This window comes from Mus caroli, unplaced genomic scaffold (genome assembly GCF_978045245.1).
Source record: "Mus caroli unplaced genomic scaffold, Mus_caroli_1 scaffold_2, whole genome shotgun sequence".
Lineage (NCBI taxonomy): Eukaryota > Metazoa > Chordata > Mammalia > Rodentia > Muridae > Mus > Mus caroli.
The window spans coordinates 59294212-59313538 of NW_028227257.1; the positions used below are offsets into that span (position 1 = coordinate 59294212).

At 39.6% G+C, this 19327-nt stretch overlaps 1 protein-coding gene across 2 annotated transcripts in view; it reads right to left on the minus strand.

The window, feature by feature from the left end:
* The window catches only part of Tmem62 (transmembrane protein 62), a 31139-nt gene that overhangs the window by 3914 nt on the left and 7898 nt on the right, over nucleotides 1-19327 (minus strand). The window contains exons 4-10 of one of the 2 annotated variants that reach the window (XM_021177647.3): nucleotides 17197-17349; nucleotides 16974-17016; nucleotides 13681-13836; nucleotides 10580-10739; nucleotides 7617-7730; nucleotides 4882-4966; nucleotides 1340-1444 (exon numbers count right to left, since the gene is read on the minus strand). In XM_021177647.3, coding sequence (XP_021033306.1) covers nucleotides 1340-1444; nucleotides 4882-4966; nucleotides 7617-7730; nucleotides 10580-10739; nucleotides 13681-13836; nucleotides 16974-17016; nucleotides 17197-17349 — 816 coding nt within the window. Of the gene's footprint in view, nucleotides 1-1339; nucleotides 1445-4881; nucleotides 4967-7616; nucleotides 7731-10579; nucleotides 10740-13680; nucleotides 13837-16973; nucleotides 17097-17196; nucleotides 17350-19327 lie in introns of both variants that reach the window. The other variant, XM_021177638.3, reaches the window with a different exon arrangement.

The following is a 19327-nucleotide window of genomic DNA, read 5'->3' on the forward strand; positions in this document are numbered from 1 at the left end:
ACTTTAATATAACACATTAATATTTTCTTCTTTTTAAATTTCTTTTGAGATTTTTATTTACTTTCATGTGTATTATGACGTGTCTTGCCTGTATTACGTCTTTGTGCCATATGCATGTTGTGCCCTTAGAGACCAGAAGATGGCATCAGATGTCCTGGGATTGAGTTACAGCTGGTTGTGAGCCACCACATGGGTGTTGTGTAGCCCTGACTCACCTAGAACTCACTATGTAGACCAGGTTGACCTTGAACTCACAAAGAGCCATCTGCCTCTGCCTCTCAGGCTCTGAGATTACAGGTATTTGTTACCACATTTGACTTTCTGCTTCTATAAGTGACTAAATGAAGCATTAGGTATAATAATCAGTAAAATAGACTACCTCAGGCATGACTGAACTCATTCCTCATTTAAGTAGCTTTGTGTTTTTTTAGATGAATTTTGTTGTTGCTTTGCTTCATTGAGGCATAGTCTCTCTGTGTTGACCTGGCTGACCTCAAGCTTACTATGTAGAGAGGTTGTCCCCAAACCCACAGAGATCCACATGCCTCATGTCCTTCCTCACTATTTTTAAAATCTCTCCTCTTTGGGTGTAGTGATACAGGCCTTTAATTCTAGCACTGAGGAGACAGAAAGAGGCAGGCACATCTCTGATTTCAAAGCCAGCCTGGTCTACATAGTGATAAATATTCACCAAACTACATACTCAGATGCTCAGTGCCTGGCATATAAGTAGGCAGGAGAGACAAGATGCCATGGATATTCGGATAGGGAAACACACAGTAAACAGAATAATATAAAGCCAGATGAATGTAATGTAATAAAAATGGAAACTTTTAAGATGGTCAGAGAAGGTATTGTGAAAGTAGATTTATACAGAACTTCTATTGTCTACTATATCTCTATAATAAATCCTGGTTCTTTAGTGTTTTTAATATCCTTTCTTTAACCTGATATTCACTGCATATCCTTTAAACATATTAAGAAATAACTTTAGGGGCTGGCTAGATGGCTTAGCAGGTAAGAGCACTGACTGCTCTTCTGAAGGTCTTGAGTTCAAATCCCAATAACCACATGGTGGCTCACAACCACCAGTAATGATATCTGACGCCCTCTTCTGGTGTATCTGAAGTCAGCTACAGTGTACTTATGTATAATAATAAATAAATCTTTATAAAAAAAAGAAATAGCTTTATTTATTAAAACCAGCTCCTAGGAAATAATTTATGAAGGACTTGTAGGCCATTTGCTATACTTGGAGTATAAATTATTTTGTTGTCAAAATTCTCAATATATTCTTTAGCAGAATTCTTCACAATCTCAGAGTTTATACTTTACTTACCCAGCACTGTATACAAGGTCAACAACAAAACAGAATAGTAGGAGATGTTTATTTTGCTCAAGATATGAAGGGAAAATGTGGTCATATTTGCAAATCCCAGAGGTTCTAAACAGAAGAAAAATTTAAAACCTAGTAAATACATGCAAAATTAATGTCTTTAAACCTTTTCTAGAATATTTCCTTGTCACCACCTTCCATCCTCAGTGAATCTTTTGCTAACATGGAAGCTTTTACTACATGCACAGACGTTACTCAAATTCACACACAAAATCACAGATGGTAGGAAGCTCAAAGGGGGATTTTATTGTAAGATATTGTATAGATAGAAACATAGAAGGGAATATATAATTATATATATATTATAATATATTGGATTCTTGTGTAGATGATGAATTTAGATGACAGACACACGTGCCAGAGGTCTATAGTATACTATTTTATCCCCAGGTAGATATACATATTATAATATATTGAATTCTTGTGTAGATGATGAATTTAGGTGACGGACACACGTGCCAGAGGTCTATAGCATACTATTCTATCCCCAGGTAGACTTGAAAGAGTGTGCCATGCTCAAAGGATGACCAATACAGCCCTCACTCTTTTCATAGGATTCAGTATCCAAGTGCACAAACTTTTAAAAAAAGGTTTATTTATTTCACGTATGTAAGTACACTGTAGCTGTCTTTAGACACACCAGAAGAGGGCATTGGATCACCCATTACTGATGGTTGTGAGCCACCATGTGGTTGCTGGGAATTGAACTCAGGACCTCTGGAAGAGCAATCAGTGCTCTTAACCGCTGAGCCATCTCTCCAGCCCATACACAAACATCTAAAAGCTTTATCAAATATATAAATAGTTTCCATTTTTATCTTACACACAAGTATCTGTCCAAAAAGTCCTTCTCCACATATGATAGGTCCTTACTTCCTGCAGCCCTCACCATGAAGCTCTACCTACAGGTGGACAGACAACACAGATCTAGGAATGCTCTGTGGAAGGACAGAGGGAAGGAGGCGCCATCTATAAGGCAGGGGGAGACGCCCCAGGGGGCAGAGAGCCTTGATACTGGACTTTTAGCTATGGATTTTCAAGAAAAGTATTTTGTTGTTGTTTAGGCCAACTTTGGTGTTTTGTTACTTCAGCCCTAACAAACCAATATCTAGCTTTACTTTAATATGTGGTCATGATGTTGTTCAAATACTTCGAAACTAGATTCTTTGAATCATTAAAGGAATATATTTCTTTCAGGCCAGATAACTGAACTGTGAAGCTATGTGTTGGCGCTATTAAGCTAATCAGCTAGGAAGAAAGTGCTGACATGTCATTTTAATGTCATTTTAAAGTTAGTAATGCAGCATTAACCCTCAAAGGATTTAGAAGTTAACAGAAAAGCCTATCAACACTAATGCAAAGGCTATGAGTTCTTGTTTCTCTTTTTGGACTTGGACTATAAACTAGTGCTTTCTAAACCTGGCTGCTTTTCGGAATCAAACAAACAAGAATAGATTTCCGTGCTGCTGCGCAGATATTTGAATACTGGAATTAAGTTGGCCTAGGAATCTATATTTTTTTAATGTCCTTAGGTTCTTTTCTTTTTTGAGAATTATCACAACAAAGTCCAAGAAATGACTTTTTTCCTTTCCTTTTGATATTTTAATTTAGAGACTTGAAGTTCTTGTCATACAGATCTTTCACTTGTTTGGTTAGTTGGTTATCAAGATATTTTATATTATCTGTGACTATTGTGAAGGGTGTTGTTTCCCCATTTTTCTCAGCCTGTTTATCGCTTGTGTAAAGGAAGGCTACTGACTTGTTTGAGTTAACGTTTATATCCGGCCTTTGCTGAACTTGTTAATGAGTCCAGGCTCTCCTTGTGCTCGTGGCAATCCTCCTGCCTTAGCCTCTTGAGTGGTAGGATTACAGGCCTGAGCCACACCACACCCTGCTTGGGACAGATTTTCAAGTCATCAAGAACACAAGTTGGACAGAAAGGACCGCTCTTCTCTGCCCACCTACTAGTCTGAGCCTAAGCAGAAGCAGGTGACAGAACCAAGTGAGACTGTGTAGTAAATGATGGACAGTTGAAAACTGGGGAGAAAGGTTATCTAGCTGCAGCTACCTGTTTCAGCTCTGTAAGCCAATAGTCAGTACTGTATGTAAATAGGCCTTTTATATGAACATGACTAGGAATAGGGCTTTCACCAGGAAGAGCTCGAGTGGAAACACAAATTACCCTTTCACTTAAACATGCTCACAGGAAGCTCCAGCGTCACTAAAAGCTCTGCCCGGTGCTGTTGCCCTGCTCTGCTGACAGGATATCAGCTCAGAAGAAATAAGCATCATCTTTAGTGGTTATCAAGGTGGTGCACAAAGTCTTCTTCCTGCTCTTGAGATGGGTTTCACTGCATAGCTCAGACTGGCCTCTAGATCTGGATCCTCTTGTCCCCATCTCTCTTGTGCTGGGACTCTGTGCGCACACCACTCAGCCTGACAGCAGGTGGAGTCTCCATGACTTCCTTAGTGAGGGTGAGATGCGGCAGACTTTATCATTTATTATGGAGCAGCTGCTCTGTTCAAGGCAGCAAGGCAGGTGTTTGTACACGTGTCAGTTAGGGTGGGTGGGGAACAAGGACAGGACAGGTAGTCATCCTTAGGACCTCTGAGGTGAGATGTAACTATGACACTACAGTCACTTCCTTCAGTCACAGGCTCTCAGCAGTAAGGAAATGACTATGGGGAGGAGGAACAATGTCTGGTTAGGGCATAGGACTCTTCCTGCTCAGCCCTCAATGAAAATCCACCTTCTTCTAACAAGAGCTGTTTATGAGAAATGATCAATTAATTCTTATTATCCATTACTATATGACAAAGGCACCTCGTGAGCTTGGCAAATATAATCATGGAACCTTTCAGGGAAGATTCCTCTTGGGAGAAGTGGCAAGTACTACAGGCAAAGTCACCTTTACGGCTGTTCTACAGCCTGCTCTATGAAGGCAATTCAAGATCACACATGCACCAATCAAATGTTCCCCTCAACTTTTTATAGTGACTGTTACTGTGTAACTCTAGCTAGCTTTAAACTCATAGAGACCCACATGACTCTGTCTCCTGAGTTCTGGGACTAAATGTATGCATACTATATCCAGACAATTTTTTTCCAAGTTTGTATTAAAGCCTTATCTTTAATTATTTGAATTATTTTTTCTATTCAAATATATTTCAACATAAATTATATTAAATAGCTATTTATTAAAAATAGCTACTTATGTTAGAAATTAAATAATATTTAAATAATTATTATATATTTTAATATATAATTATTATAAATAATATTGTGAATGTCCCCCATTTTATTAAACCCCCATTTTATTGCCATACAGTAGAAGGGTGAAAAGAATTATTTTTCAAGATAAAAATATGACTAAGAAAGAGACTGTTCATTTGAAAGCTGTACCTCACAGAACCCTCTGTTAATGGTGAGGGCGGCAGGGGATGCTTTCACACCTTTTAGAATAGAAGGAATCATGACTACTAACCTGTAAGCTCTGGGTATGCGAGATACCTGAACGTAATCAGTGTGCTGAGCTGGATCAGCACAATCAACACAAACAGGACCCGGGCCTGCGGGGGGACAAGTGACATTAATGTGAATAGATATGTGGGCATGGCTCCAGACAAGGCTTTCAAACTGGCTTCATTAACAAAAATGCAAGTGGCGCAATATGAAACTTGTATTTTAGTCTTCTTCATCCTCTGTTCTCCAGTAACTACTAAGGCTTTTATAATTTTATAAACGATAATAGAAAATAGTAAAGTACTTCCTGTTTAAATGCTTGGCTGTAGACAGAAGTTCCTGAAACAACTGTGAGGTGGTGAGTGGAGAGAATGTCACCTGTGATTAGTGACAAGCTTTAGGAAGCCATTAAGGAGGGGGATGGGTGCCAAAGGGACCGGCTATGTGCTGAGGATTAGCACACATCCTCACAACACCCACTTTGCTCTCCAGGGAAGAGGATGCAGAATTCATCACTAATGGCCAATTATATAATCAGCCATGCTACACAGTGAGACTGACATAGACATCCTATGGAGGGTTCAGAGGCTGCTCTAGTCAAGGGCAGGAGAGCTAGCACAGTGGTACATGCCTGGGAGGACATGGATGTGAACATCTAAGATTCTCCCTGCCCTCTCTGCCACCTAGCTGACACTGAGTTGTCTTCTTACATAATAAGTTAGGAATCCAGTAAGAAAACTACATGAGTTCTGTAAGTCAGTCTAGCAAATCCCAAAAAGAATGTCTTAGAAACTTCCCGTTTATAGCTCACTTCTCTGAAGCATAGGTGGCTTTCTGGAGGGGACTTTTGGGAGAACAGGGTGGTGAGGAGGGTGACTTTGTAGGACTGGGCCCTTAGTCTGTAGGTGAGATCAATGCTATCTCTCCCTTGCCCAAGTTAAAGTCCGAAATGCCCAATCAGTGTCCACCGAGAACTAGACAGTATTTAAACCCCACACATTTGGTATGAAAAGTATGTGTAGAAAAAGAAACAAGAGGTTTTGTTTTTAACATCGACACTACTAACAACAACAAAAATACTCTGTAATATAAAAAGAACATGGTCAAGAGAACCAAATGTCTGATTCACTGATAGTACAATAAAGTGCTTAGTATTGATTTTTCTGAATTTACTTAGACCAATATTAGAGTTTCATCATCCTTGAGGGGTACTCTGTTTTATTTGAAGTTGGATACGGGGCAGGGGTAGATTATAATATTCACGATAAGGAAGATCTCATGAAACTGGAGTATAAATTGCTACAGCCTCTTTCCAGACCATTGAATAGTATATGTTAAAATAAAACAAAGCAAAACCAACCAGACAAAAACAAAAAAGTCCTCAATCACTGACTCACTAAGAAATATTTGTTGAAGGCCTACTATATGGTAGGTATACTAAAAATCCCTTACTCTCGAGGGTCTTATATTTTAATGAGGAAGATGGGGGAAAACAATACAATAAATAAATTGTATAATTATATTAAAAATAGTTTGACTTCTCCTCATTTAGAAAGTCAGTTATAGGAATTTATCCTAAGAAACTTACATTAACAATAATGGAAAAACTAGATGAAATTACTAGAAAAAGTTAGAAATAATTTAAAATAAATAATTGGTTAAATAAATATATGTTCATTTAATTATTTCTTTTCTTTTTTCTTTTTCTTTTTTTTGTTTTGTTTTGTTTTGTTTTGTTTTGTTTCTCGAGACAGGGTTTCTCTGTATAGCTCTGGATGTCCTGGAACTCACTTTGTAGACCAGGCTGGCCTTGAACTCAGAAATCCGCCTGCCTCTGCCTCCCAAGTGCTGGGATTAAAGGCATGCGCCACCACGCCCGGCTTATTTAATTATTTCTTAAATAAACCTTAAGATATTATTTAAATATTTAATCAAAGAATATATTCATATATATTAATATAACACAGCTAAAGTCACATTATGAAATAATATTGTCAGGCACAGTGGTATGCACTTGCATAACCCATGGTACTCAGGAGGCTGAGGCAGGAGGATTGCTTGACCTCAAATGTCTAAGGCTACCCTGGAAAACACAGTAAGACTTTGCCTCAAAAATCAATAAAAACTAAATACACACGCACACACACATTGAAGTAAGAAAATAGTCAAAAGAAATGTAGGGGTTTGGTTCCCAGCATCCATATAATGGTTTCCAACCATCCAAATGCTAGTTCCAGGGGATCTGCTCTTCTGACCTTAGAGGGAACCAGACATGCGCACGGTACACTAACATACATGCAGGCAAATAGTCATTCACATAAAAGTTAATAAAAAAGCTAAAAAAGACAGACAGACAGACAGGAAGGAAGGAAGGAAGGAAGGAAGGAAGGAAGGAAGGAAGGAAGGAAGGAAATCCCTGAGGTGACTCAGCAGTAAAGTCACTTGCCAACAAGCTCAATGACCTGAATCCAATCCTTGGGGTGGATCCATATGGTGGAAGGAGAGAACCAACTCTAGTGAGTTGTCCTTCAACCAACAGACAATGCCTTGGTATGTGCATCCCCTACCACATACACACAAAACATTTTATTCTTCTAGATAAATATCTAGATAAATAGATAAATAAATAGCTTTGATTTTTTATAAAGTTTAGATTTCCTGACACATAACTATAACACTTAGAAGTTTGCATTCACCAAATCCAGTAAGAACAAACAAACATACATACACAGGTAACATTTAATTGAATTTACTCACCACAATGTAGTGGTCAGTAAGGAGGATAAATGATGCCAAAGGATCAAATGTGAGATGAGCATCCTCTTGAGCAGAAAATATGTGGCGAGCAGTCCTACTTCTTCCAGCAGAATCCTAGTTAGAAACACAGCCAGGAAGCAACTTGCAGCCATGCGTAAATGTGTGTCTGGTTCTGATTATATACCTATGTACAGTCTGTCAACAACAAAGGCTTCCTGGGCTTGAAGACCTGTCTTGTCTTCCCACACTAAACCTGAAGGCTGAATCTGAAGGAGGCGGAGCTAGGGAGCTGAACAGCCTAGAAGCAGTGCTGGCCTTAGAGAGTGAGGAGAAGAAAAAATGGAGAAGTGAAGAGCAAGAGGAAGCCAGGTGTGATGGTGCACACCTCTAATCCCAGCTCTTGCGATGCAGAGGCAGTGAAACCCTGCATTAAAAAAGGAGGAGGAGGAGGAGGAAGAGGAGGAGGTGGGGGAGAGAGAGGAAGAGGAGGTGGGGGAGAGGGAGGAGGAGGAGGAGGAAGAGGAGGAAGAGGAAGAGGAAGAGGAGGAAGAGGAAGAGGAGGAAGAGGAAGAGGAGGAGGATAAGAAAATGGCCAGAGAGGTGATGGTTCAGTTGGTAAAATGCTTGCTGCTGAAGCATGGAGACCCAAGTTTAATCCTCAGAATCTACACAAAAAGCCAGGAATGGGCTGTCAAGATAATCCAACCATGAAGACTGGGGTTTGGATCCTACCACTCATATAACAAGCTTGGTTGCCTGCAAATGCCTGTTAGCTCCAGCTCTGAGGGATCTGACACACCTTCTTCCAGCCTCTGTGCATGTACACTCTTACACAGATATAAATAAACACATATACATAGTCAACCAACCAATCAAGCAAACAAATACAAAAAAAAAAAAAAACCAAAAAAACAAAAAAACAAAAAACAAAAAACAAAACCCCAGTCTACAGGGAGGAAAGAGAGCCAGAATTCACTAGCTGGCCAATTTATTCATATCAGTTCAGTGAGAGACCCTGCCTCAAAAAAATAAAGCAAGGGTTGGGGAAGTGGCTCAGTGACTGAAGTCCCTGTGCACAACATGAGGACTGGAGTCATATAAGTTCTTGGTGGGAAGGGTGGCCTGCCAGCCTGTAATTCCAACCTCAGAAGGTGGAAATGGGATCCTCCAGTTAGCTAAGGAGACTACACATGCCTGAAAACTCTGGCTTTGACTGAGAGACCCTGCCTCAATGAGTAAGATGGCAGAGCAAATAAGGATGATTCCCAACATCAACCAAAGGCCTCTACATGCATGCACACACATGCAACGACATATACAAGCATGCATGCCCACACATACATACCACATACACATATATGAAAATCGAAAAATATTTTTTACAAAATAAGGTAAGGCAGAAGACAATAAGTCAGGAGTGAGGAGAGGACTTATACAGTAAAAGAAATGGAAGACACTATTTAGCTAGCTGCAATTCTGTGAGCCTTGTTTGGATTCTGATTTGAATCAACCAAACCCACGCACACACGCACACACACAATCAGACCTATCTGTTGCTGTATATTTGATCACACTGTGAACCTAAAGATTGAGTTATTTACTGAAAAAAAAAAAAAACCTGTTTCTAGTTGTGGTGTGGCTCTGCCCTTAGCACACACCTTTAATCTCTCTGACTGGAATACAGACACACACTTAGTACACACCTTTAATTCCAAGCAATTAAGGTAAAGTTACTTTGTAGAAGGAAGCAACCATGTTTAAAAGTGATTTCTAATTGAGCAGCAGACAAAGTGATGAATCAGAGAGATATTTGACAGAATAGAATATGCCCAACTATTACAAAGAGAGAGAGAGGAAAGGAAGCTACTTAAGAGAGCAGAACAGGCAGAAAGAAAGAAGAAAGAGAGAAGAAAAAGGAAAGAGAAAGGAGGCAGTTTTACCAGGAGAGCTTTACAGATAGAGAACAAGTCAGACACAAATGAAAAAAGAAGAAGCCAGAGAATGAGAAGGAGCCAGAAGATCAGAACAGATTTCTAGAGTTAATTTAAAGCCAAGCAGATCAATTCAGGAGAAACTGTGAGAAGCCAGACTGAATCACTCAGCCTGGAGAGGAGTTTGAGCCAGAACAGATGAGATGAACCAGCCAGGTAGAGTTCAGAAAGAACAAGAAAGGGTGAGCTTATTTAGCAGCAAGTCTCAGAGGCTGAAAATGTTCTAGGCCTAGATAAGATTGTACATAGCCTAGTAGCTTCCAGGACATGGCCAAGGTTAGCAGACTGAGGCAGTAAGCCTTGAAGATGACAATTATTACAGGAGAGTAACAGTTACATTTTCTAGTTCTAGTGTGGTGTATTTAAAATGACAGAAATTTAGCATTAATGAATGAAAGAACCATGACACCTATCTAATATTTGGTAGATTAAATTATTTGAGACAGCATCTTACTATATACCTGGGTTGACTCCATGGCTCTCTTTCCTCAGGTCTCCTGAGTAGCTAGGATTACATGTCTTGTACCTCACCAGGATTTAGCATGTTAATTTTTTTAAAATTATACATGTAAGATGGAAAACTAATTAGTGATTGCCCAGGGATAAAGATGGAAGGAAGGAAGATCACAAGGGACAAGAAAACCTGTTGAGACCAGTGAGATGGCTCAGTGGGTAAAGGAGCTTGCCACTAAGTAACCCTGAGCAGAACCTCATGACCCTCATGGTTATTTAAAGGAGAACCAAGCCCCACAAACTGTCTGTAGCCTCTTATCATACAGTCTTCTCTGCTGAGACACATAAAGTAAGTAAAATATAATTTCCAAAACAATATGCTAGATATACTGTATTCAAACTTTGTTTACTGTTTATCAAATTTGTTGCTTACCAATTGACTAGCAATAAACCCAAATCAGAGTTCATTGTGACAAGAGCCCAATCATTGACACAACAAACTAACAATGACTAACTTACCTGGACGAATACTTCTATGGTATGTGTCCCATTACTGTAGTTTCTAGGGTTCCACTTCAGTATGAAAATAGGACCAGACAAGTGAGAAGCCTGGCCTATATCACCTCCATCAATCTTAACAGTGACAGAAGTGATGGGGGATAAGGAAAAGGCCAATACTCTAAAATGAGAGCATATATAAAATGCATGATTTTAGGTATAGGACATTGTGTTCATAGAGGAGAGCAATGCTACTGTAGTCTGAGGACGTGAACTCAGGCAGAACCTCACTGCGCAACTGCAGACTTTGGACAATTCAGCAATGAACTGCTAAGAAATTAGAAACTTCTTTTTTGGGGGTGTGTGTGATATTAAGGACATGCTAGTCAAGTATTCTACCACAGAATTACATCCCAAGCCCCCAAAACATTTTTTTTTTCCAGAAAGCAAAATCAGTTTCTTTTGATAAGTCTACCTAGGGTAGAGCAGAAATTCTTCCTGAAGAAATTCCTGAATTCCTGGTTTTAATCTTAGGAATAGAATATCAAATAGATATCATATCCTGTTAATCTAATGCCAAGCCTATAATTCATTCATTTGATTCCTGATGTATTATTGGCCAGAAAAAGCAAGGCCATACCCAGAGCTGAGCCACCAGGCCTTTCAGGTAACACCTAGCACTGATATCCAGATGTCGTTAAAAAATGTGCCTAGAAACCACACTCATTCTAGCACCCCAGAGGCAGAGGCCAGCCTGTTCTACGTAGTGACTTCAGGGCCAATCAGGGCTTCTTAAAGAGACCATGGCTGCGGGGAGGAAAGAGTAAAATTTTTAGTTCTAAAAAAATAAAAAAGTAATCAGGCGATCTTCATCAACATTCATATGAGAGAGGTGCTGAGATGGCTCAGTGGGTAAAGGGACTTCTCACTAAGCCTGAGGATGTAAGTTCAAACCTTCAAATCTGCATGGGAGAAGGAAGAGAACCAGCTCCTAAAAGCTGTCCTCTGATATCCACAGGCATGCTTTGGCATTTGCATGCCCCTCCCCCAATAAAAAATAAATAAAGATTTAAATTCCAAGAATTTGTACCTCTTCTACAACACTGTCATTAAGAAGGTCATTCAAGATAGTTGTGGTAAACCACATCTTAATCCCCGCACTCAGGAGGCAGAGGCAAGTGGGTCTCTGAGTTCGGGGCCAGCCTGGTCTACAGATTCAGAGTGAGTTCCAGGACAGCCAGGGCTACACAGAGAAACTGTCTCTCAAAAAAGAAACAAGAAATTATTCAAACAAGAGAAGAACCTGCTTTTACCAGATGTTCATCCTCAAATAAGAATAATCCTAACATTTCATAAATAAACAACAAAGTGGTTAAGTTGTGGTACATTCTCTGTGCACAAAGAAAGGCATTTGCTTGGACTGTGCTCTCTGAAAACAGTGATATAAAGATGTGTCTTATGGAGACCACTTGTGAAGGAGCATCCAGAAGAGCTAGTGACAGCTCTTCAGAAATGGGCAAACACACATAATCCCAGCACTGTACTCTCCAAGAGTTAGCATAGAAGCAGGCAGATCTCTGTGAGTTCAAGGCCAGCCTGGTCTACAGAATGAGGTCCAGGACAGCTACACAGTGAAGCCCTGTCTTGAAAAATTAGCATATATATATATATATATATATATATATATATATATATATATATGTGTGTGTGTGTGTGTGTGTGTGTGTGTGTGTGTGTATACATATACATATATATTATATATATAATTGTTTAATATTTTAATATATATTAAAGTGATCTTATATTTGAAAGATATTTTTTCAAAAATAATGTCTTATTATAATTCTATTAACAAGCATCACCAAATTCAAACATAAACTATATATATATTGGTTTTACAAGACAGGGTTTCCCTGTGTAGCCCTGGCTGTCCTGAAACTCACTCTGTAGACCAGGCTGGCCTTGAACTCAGAGATCTGCCTACTTCTGCCTCCCGAGTGCTGGGATTAAAGGCATGTGCCACCACGCCCGGCTATAAACTATATTTTTAATTTCATCAGGATTATACAACTTTTGCTTTTTTTCCGCAGGTTATTCAGCAAAACAAACAAACAAAAATAGTAATGATACAAATTTCTAAAAGTAGCACATGCTGGACTGAGGTGTAGCCTCGAGGAGGAGCAAGCGCCTCACAGGAGTAATGGAAGCAGCAAAGTATCAATTCGCCGTTTCCAGCTCACTCCCTCTGGTTCCACCCTCTACTCCCAGCCCCAGGACCACACCCTGTAGGGCAGGACAATTCACAAGGCCCACCATTGTTCTAATGAACTGGACCAAAAACTTTGAAAGGTTTTTTTGACTCTTGCTTGCCTCTGCTAGGGTATAACTGCAGTTTGGGCTTTATAAACCCCGCTGTCCTCAATTCTTTGTAACAGGAGCCTGCTCTTTCATCTCAGGCTGAAAGAAAGGGCTCTCATTTGAGCTTATACTTGTGGTTGTCTGTAACTTTTTGTTGAGGACTATAACATATAAAACCCTAATTTTATCCCTAACCATGTAAGTAATTAATAAATATAAATAAATAAGTACAAGTTATAAGGTAATATGTCATAGTTATAACAAAGTAAACATATATGAATAGAAAGGTTGGAATAAAATACACAAAAAATAATGACTGGCTTGAGTTTCTGGATGATTTTATAGATTTTTATCAGCTTTTTAAAAAACTACATTTGGGGGACTAGAAAGAGTGGTAGAGCACATGCCTGACATGTGTGAGTGTGACACTGTGGTTCAAGTCCCACTCCCAAGCTTTATACGTGTGCACGTGCATGTGCGTGCAATATATGCAGATATATACATATATATAATACATGCGCATATATACATGTATATTGAATGGAGAATCCCAAGCTTTATATGTGTGTATGTGCATGTGTATGTTCATGTGCATTCATATATACGCATGTATATTGAATGGAAATGAAACAGGAAATAGTTTATATGTTTGGGCTGTTGAAAAAAACAGTGAGGCATGCCCTAGCTTTCACACCACAACAATCACAACAACTTATTCTTCATCCATATCAAACGGAAAGTCAATTCTGAAATGTAAGACATACCTTATGTGTGTGGAATGGAAGAGCCTTTCTAGCGGTTCATGCTTAGCACAGCTATAGAGGAGGGATTTGGGATTGGTGATAAGAACCACAGGCCACTTGTCAAAGGTTACATCTGCAAAGCTAAAGAGGTCGTGATCAAAGGCAAAGATCCGGTACCTAGAGGCCATAGGAGAATAAGGGAATTTAGTTACTTATTACTCGAAGCTTGAAAGGGGGCTAAGGATGTAGCTAGTTGGTGGAGTGCTTGCCTAGTACACAGGAAGCTCTGGGCTCCCACGCTGTGTGAGTCAGCTGTGAGCCACACGCAGGAGGCGGAGGCAGGAGGATCAAGTCCATGCTCATCCTCAGCTAGATAGTGAGCTCAAGGCTAGCCTGGGCTAACGTAACACCCTTTCTCAAGGGGGGCTGGTGCTTGAAAGTAAAACACAGATAAGAAATAAAACCCACAAACTAGGACTCTTTATCCAGTGAATGGATACGAGAAAGGTTGCTCCTCTGCTTCTCTCCTTCCTACTGCTTTATCCTTCACCCTGTCTGATCACCTGGGATCTGACTGAGGCAATGACGCTAACAGTCGTGTAGAATAATGCCTGCACTCCTTGATTTTAAAGATAAATGTTTTAAAATAAGTTCACTTTATTTTAGGCAGTACTTTTATGAGTATTTTGAAACTAAGGCGTATATCCTAAGTCTAAGATCTGGCATTCTTTATTCCACCAACAGTGCTACATCAAATATAAACTCCTATTAATCTACTATTATAGCAGTAAAATGTCTGGCAGAAAATTCAAGGGAAATAATTCCCAGCTGCAGTGAATCTGAAAGTTTGGTCCACAGCCCAGCCCACACCAATTCAATGCTTTTAATGATGAGATGTGGGCATTGTTAAAATTCTTTCACAGCTCTTGCTAACACTTGACTTTAAAACTATATAGTAATGCAGCTGTGGTGGCTCAAATCTGTAAAACTCATCCTTAAAAAGGATGAGTCAAGAGGATAGTGAGTTTGAGGCTAGTCTAGGCTAAAGAGTAAGTTCTAGAATATCCTGGGCTGCAGAGTGAAAAGCTCTCTCGAAAACAAAACAAAACAAAACACCCAACCAACCAACTGACCCAAGGAACAAACAAACAAAAAGGAACAAGAAAAAGCCAACATGGTGGTGAATGTCTGTGGTCCCAGCACTCCAGAGGCACAGTCTACAGACTACTACAATGTTTAGATCAGCCTAGTCTACAAAGCTAGTATCAGGCTAGTTAGGGGCTATATATATTGAGAGTGTTCCTCAAAAGAAAACAAACAATCAAACCTACATTTTAATGCATGTGTCTTAAACTTTACATGGCATAATAATGATAAACATCAGTGCTATAGTGACTGAGGAGATGGCTCGGTAGTTAAGTGTTACAGGATATTTGAACCTGTTTCTAGTTAGGGTGTGGCTCAACCTTTAGCACACACCTTTAATCCCTCTGGCTGGAATACAAACACTCCCTTCACACTCACCTTTTATCCCAAACAATGAAGGTAAAGTTAGTTTGTAGAAGGAAGGACCCATGCTTGAAAGTGACTTCTAATTGAGTGGCAGACAAAGTGACAATTCAGAGCAAGATTTGACAGAATAGGAAAGAGAAGCTACTTAAGGGAGAGACAGACAGTACAGGAAGAGAGTGTAGTACAGGATACAGAAGAGATCCTGGAGAGCAGTGCAGTAGAGTTGAGAGGGGGAGTAGAGCAGCACAGAGAGGGAGAGGGAGGCAGTTTTACTGGGAGAGCTTTACAGAGGCAGGTTGAAAAGAGAACGAGCCAGAGAACGAGGAGCCAGAAAGTTAGAACAGATTTCCAGAGTTAGTGTGAGGCCAAGCAGAGCAATTCAGTCAGAGGCTGAGAGAGAATCCAGATTGAATCAGTCATCTGGGAGAGGAGTTTGAGCCAGAACAGCTGACTTGAACCAGCCAGGTAGAGTTCAGAAAGAGCTGGGAAAGGTGAGCTTATTCAGCAGCAAGTCTTAGAAGTTGAAAACATTCTAGGCCTAGATTAGGTTGTACAGTGGCTAGAAGCTTCCAGGTCTAGGCCTAGGTTAGCAGATGGAGGCAGTAAGCCTCCCAGACAGTTACAGCAGGAGAATAAAAGTTACATTTACAGTTAAATACACTTTCTCTTCTTGCAGAGAACCTGGCTCCTAGCATCCACATGGTGGTTCACAACCATCCCTAACTCCAGGTCCAGAGATGATCTGATGATCTGTTCCCCATTTTGACCTATGCATATATATTTACAAAGCATTCACATAAACTGAATATACCTAATTTAAAAATTAAAAATAAGCTGGATGTAGTGGCACATGCCCTTAGTCCCAGTACTAAGGAGGCAGAGGCAGGCAAATCTGAGTTATAGGACATCCAGGTTACACACACACACACACACACACACACACACACACACACACACACACAAAACATGTCTCAAAAAAAAAACTCAAAAAAACAACAACAAAAAAACAACAAATGCGGCTGGAGAGATGGCTCAGTGGGTAAGAGCACTGACTGCTCTTCCAAAGGTCCTGAGTTCAAATCCCAGCAACCACATGGTGGCTCACTACCATCTGTACAGTGACAGTGTACTCATATACATAAAATAAATAAACAAATCTTTAAAAAAACAAACAAAAAATAAATATTTGAGTAAATAAAAAGTAATACAAAAAATACTGTTAGAACAAGTTTTAGGTAATGGAAATGATTATCAAACACATACTAACTAATAACTTGTCAGAGCCTAGAGTCACCTGAGATGGGTTTGTAGGCATGCCTGATTTTAAGTGGAGTAGAAAGAGTGCCCCATCCCCACTGTGGGTGCCATGCCCTAGTTGGGATCAAGGATGGCAGAAGGGAAGAGAGCTCATTCTATCATCTGCTCCTGACTGTGGACATGACAGCACCAGCTGCCTTGCTCTCCTCAGCATGACGGACTGTCTCCTTGACCTGTGAGCCAGCGTAAACTCTTTCTCCCTTAAGTAATTTTGTCGAAGTATTTAACCACAGCAACAAGCAAAGAAATACATATTACTTTAAAAGAACAAATATTGAGTTAGGGCTGCTATACACCTGTGATCTCAGCACGTGGGAGTCTGAGGCAGAAGGATTAAAGATTAGTCTGGGTATCCTTCTAACTAACAAACCTAACTAACAGCATTGTCACAAGTTATTCCTGGGATCACCCATCTTATTAATAATAAAGTGTCACTATTTTTAGCAGAATCTGTGTAAGTTTCCCTTGTAGGGAAGTTTCCTCACCTTCTGTTGTCTTTCCAGTCTCCCACCTCAAGTTCCAGCGTGCCTGTGAAGTGACGGGTGTGCAGAACAGGCATCAGTCCACCAAGGGTATGGAGGTGCCCACACAGATAAGCTGTAGCGGAACTACACAACAGAACACAAACAGGATAAGGCAACAAAGGCAATCAGAACGTCCCTTCAGAAAAGCAAGTGGGCTCAGCGATGGGAAATAGCCAGAAACAACCAGTTCTGGTTCTGCAGATCTGTCTCACCCCATTACTGTCCGGATCCCTGGGGATGGAGACATGATAGTTGATGTTGTAAAGTGGCCAAACCAAATCGTCTGGTTGCTCTGACTGCTTTTCTTGGAAAACGATAAGAGTTCCTCCATCTGTTTCTATAATGGGAGAAAAATAGAAGGATCTCTAACTTGGGGCTCAGGTTAAAATCCAATGCTGACAAGTTAAACATTTCCCCTAAAGTTTATAACAATAATCTCATTGTCTCTGTGACCCCAATTCTACTAGGTAATGACCTAAATGGATCTCTGTCGGTTCCAAACTGTTTTCATTTACTTTCTAATTCATTTGATTCTAAGGTGACTGTAGTATGTTGGACAAGCACCACCTGTGTTTGATGTATAAAAACTGAAGACTAAGTTAGTTAATCTTTTCAGGGCTGGGGATGTAGCCTAGGGGTAAAGCTTTAGCCTCGTGGCATGCATGAGGCCCTGGGTTCAATCCCAGGGGAGAATAATTATCCCCTTAATGAGACAACCAATCTTTTTAGTTGTGTGTACTACTACATCACAATTTTTAAAAGAGACACTAAACCACAATGCTAAAACATGCACATATGTTATTTGCCCACATACATACACCTAAATGTCCTTAACAGCTCTATTCATATTAGTCAAATATCGGAAACTCCAAAAAAAGTATAATGTACCCTCACAATGGAATACTACTCAGCAGTGAAAAGGTAAGAACTACGAATGGACACAGCCACGTACATGCATCTCAGAAGCATCACAAAGAGAATAAGAAATCAAACCCAAAAGACCATTCTGTATGGTCACATTTACCTAAAATTTTAGAGTAAATAAAACTATGCTGATAGAAAACAATCACTTGTACCATGGGAGTAAAGACCCTGCAGGAAAACTTTCTAGGATGGTAATGTGACCTAAGCCTTAACTGTGTGAGAGTTATAACAGCAACCACATTTGTAAAGTCTTCAAACACTATATATAAACCACCTCATAACATTGACTTCAAAACTTAATTTGCACATATATAATACACATATATAATGTATATATAATATATACTTATAATGTCTGTAACACACTTACAGCAATGAATTTCTGAGCCTTACCCTCGGGATTTCTAATTTGGTAAAACTGGGGTAAGACTAGGAAGACTCAGGTTGGAAAGATGGTTCAGTGGTTAAGACCACTGGCTGTTCTTGCAGGGGACCTGAGTTCCCAGCACCCACATGATGGTTCACAACCATTTGTAATCCCAGGAGATCTAACACCTTCTTCTGGCCCCCATGGGCATTGCGTGCACATGGTCCACATAAAAACATACAGGCAAGACACTTATACACATAAGACAAAATAAATAAACCTAAAATAATAAAATAATAACAAAAGACCAGGAATTCTGCATTGGGTAACATTACAATTGGTTTTTATGTACTTGGTCTGTACACTGTATCTTTAAAACTCTATTCTAAGAAAAAAATTTAATTTAAACTCACCAGCTCACTAAAGGCACATGGTAATTGGGAAACACGACATAACTTTATCCTGTGTTCTTTATTTCTAGAGCCTTCACATAACTCTGAGTTTCTTTCAGTCTTTGGCAAATCCTGTTATTCACTCTAATTTTTTCTATACTGGCCATATGCTCCAACAGTAAATGAAACACTCGAGAACTTTCTTGATCATATTACTTTATACTCTTATAAACAGGCACATGTGTCCCATGTAAGAATTCACTCATCAAATAAGGACCTACCTGGCATCTGTTATACCAAGACATAACAAGGGTTTCTCATAGGTGCTTTTATAAATGACAGTTTTTCACTTAGGCTAGAAAAATATTTGAGTTGTTCTCTTTTTAGAAAAATATAGACCAATATTGGCAATTGAGGGAATTTAACAGTAGTACACCAAGCTATATGCTCTATAGTTTCTTGAATGCATCCTATACTTAATCCATACTTAATAAACATTTGCTAAATAAATATAAAAACTGAGGTGCTTCCTTCCCAACTGTTGGATAAGAATAGAGACAGTAGTAAGAATTCTGAAATCACTAGCAGTTTCTAGACATATTTGTAACCACAGTAAAATTTTTCTTGAGCAT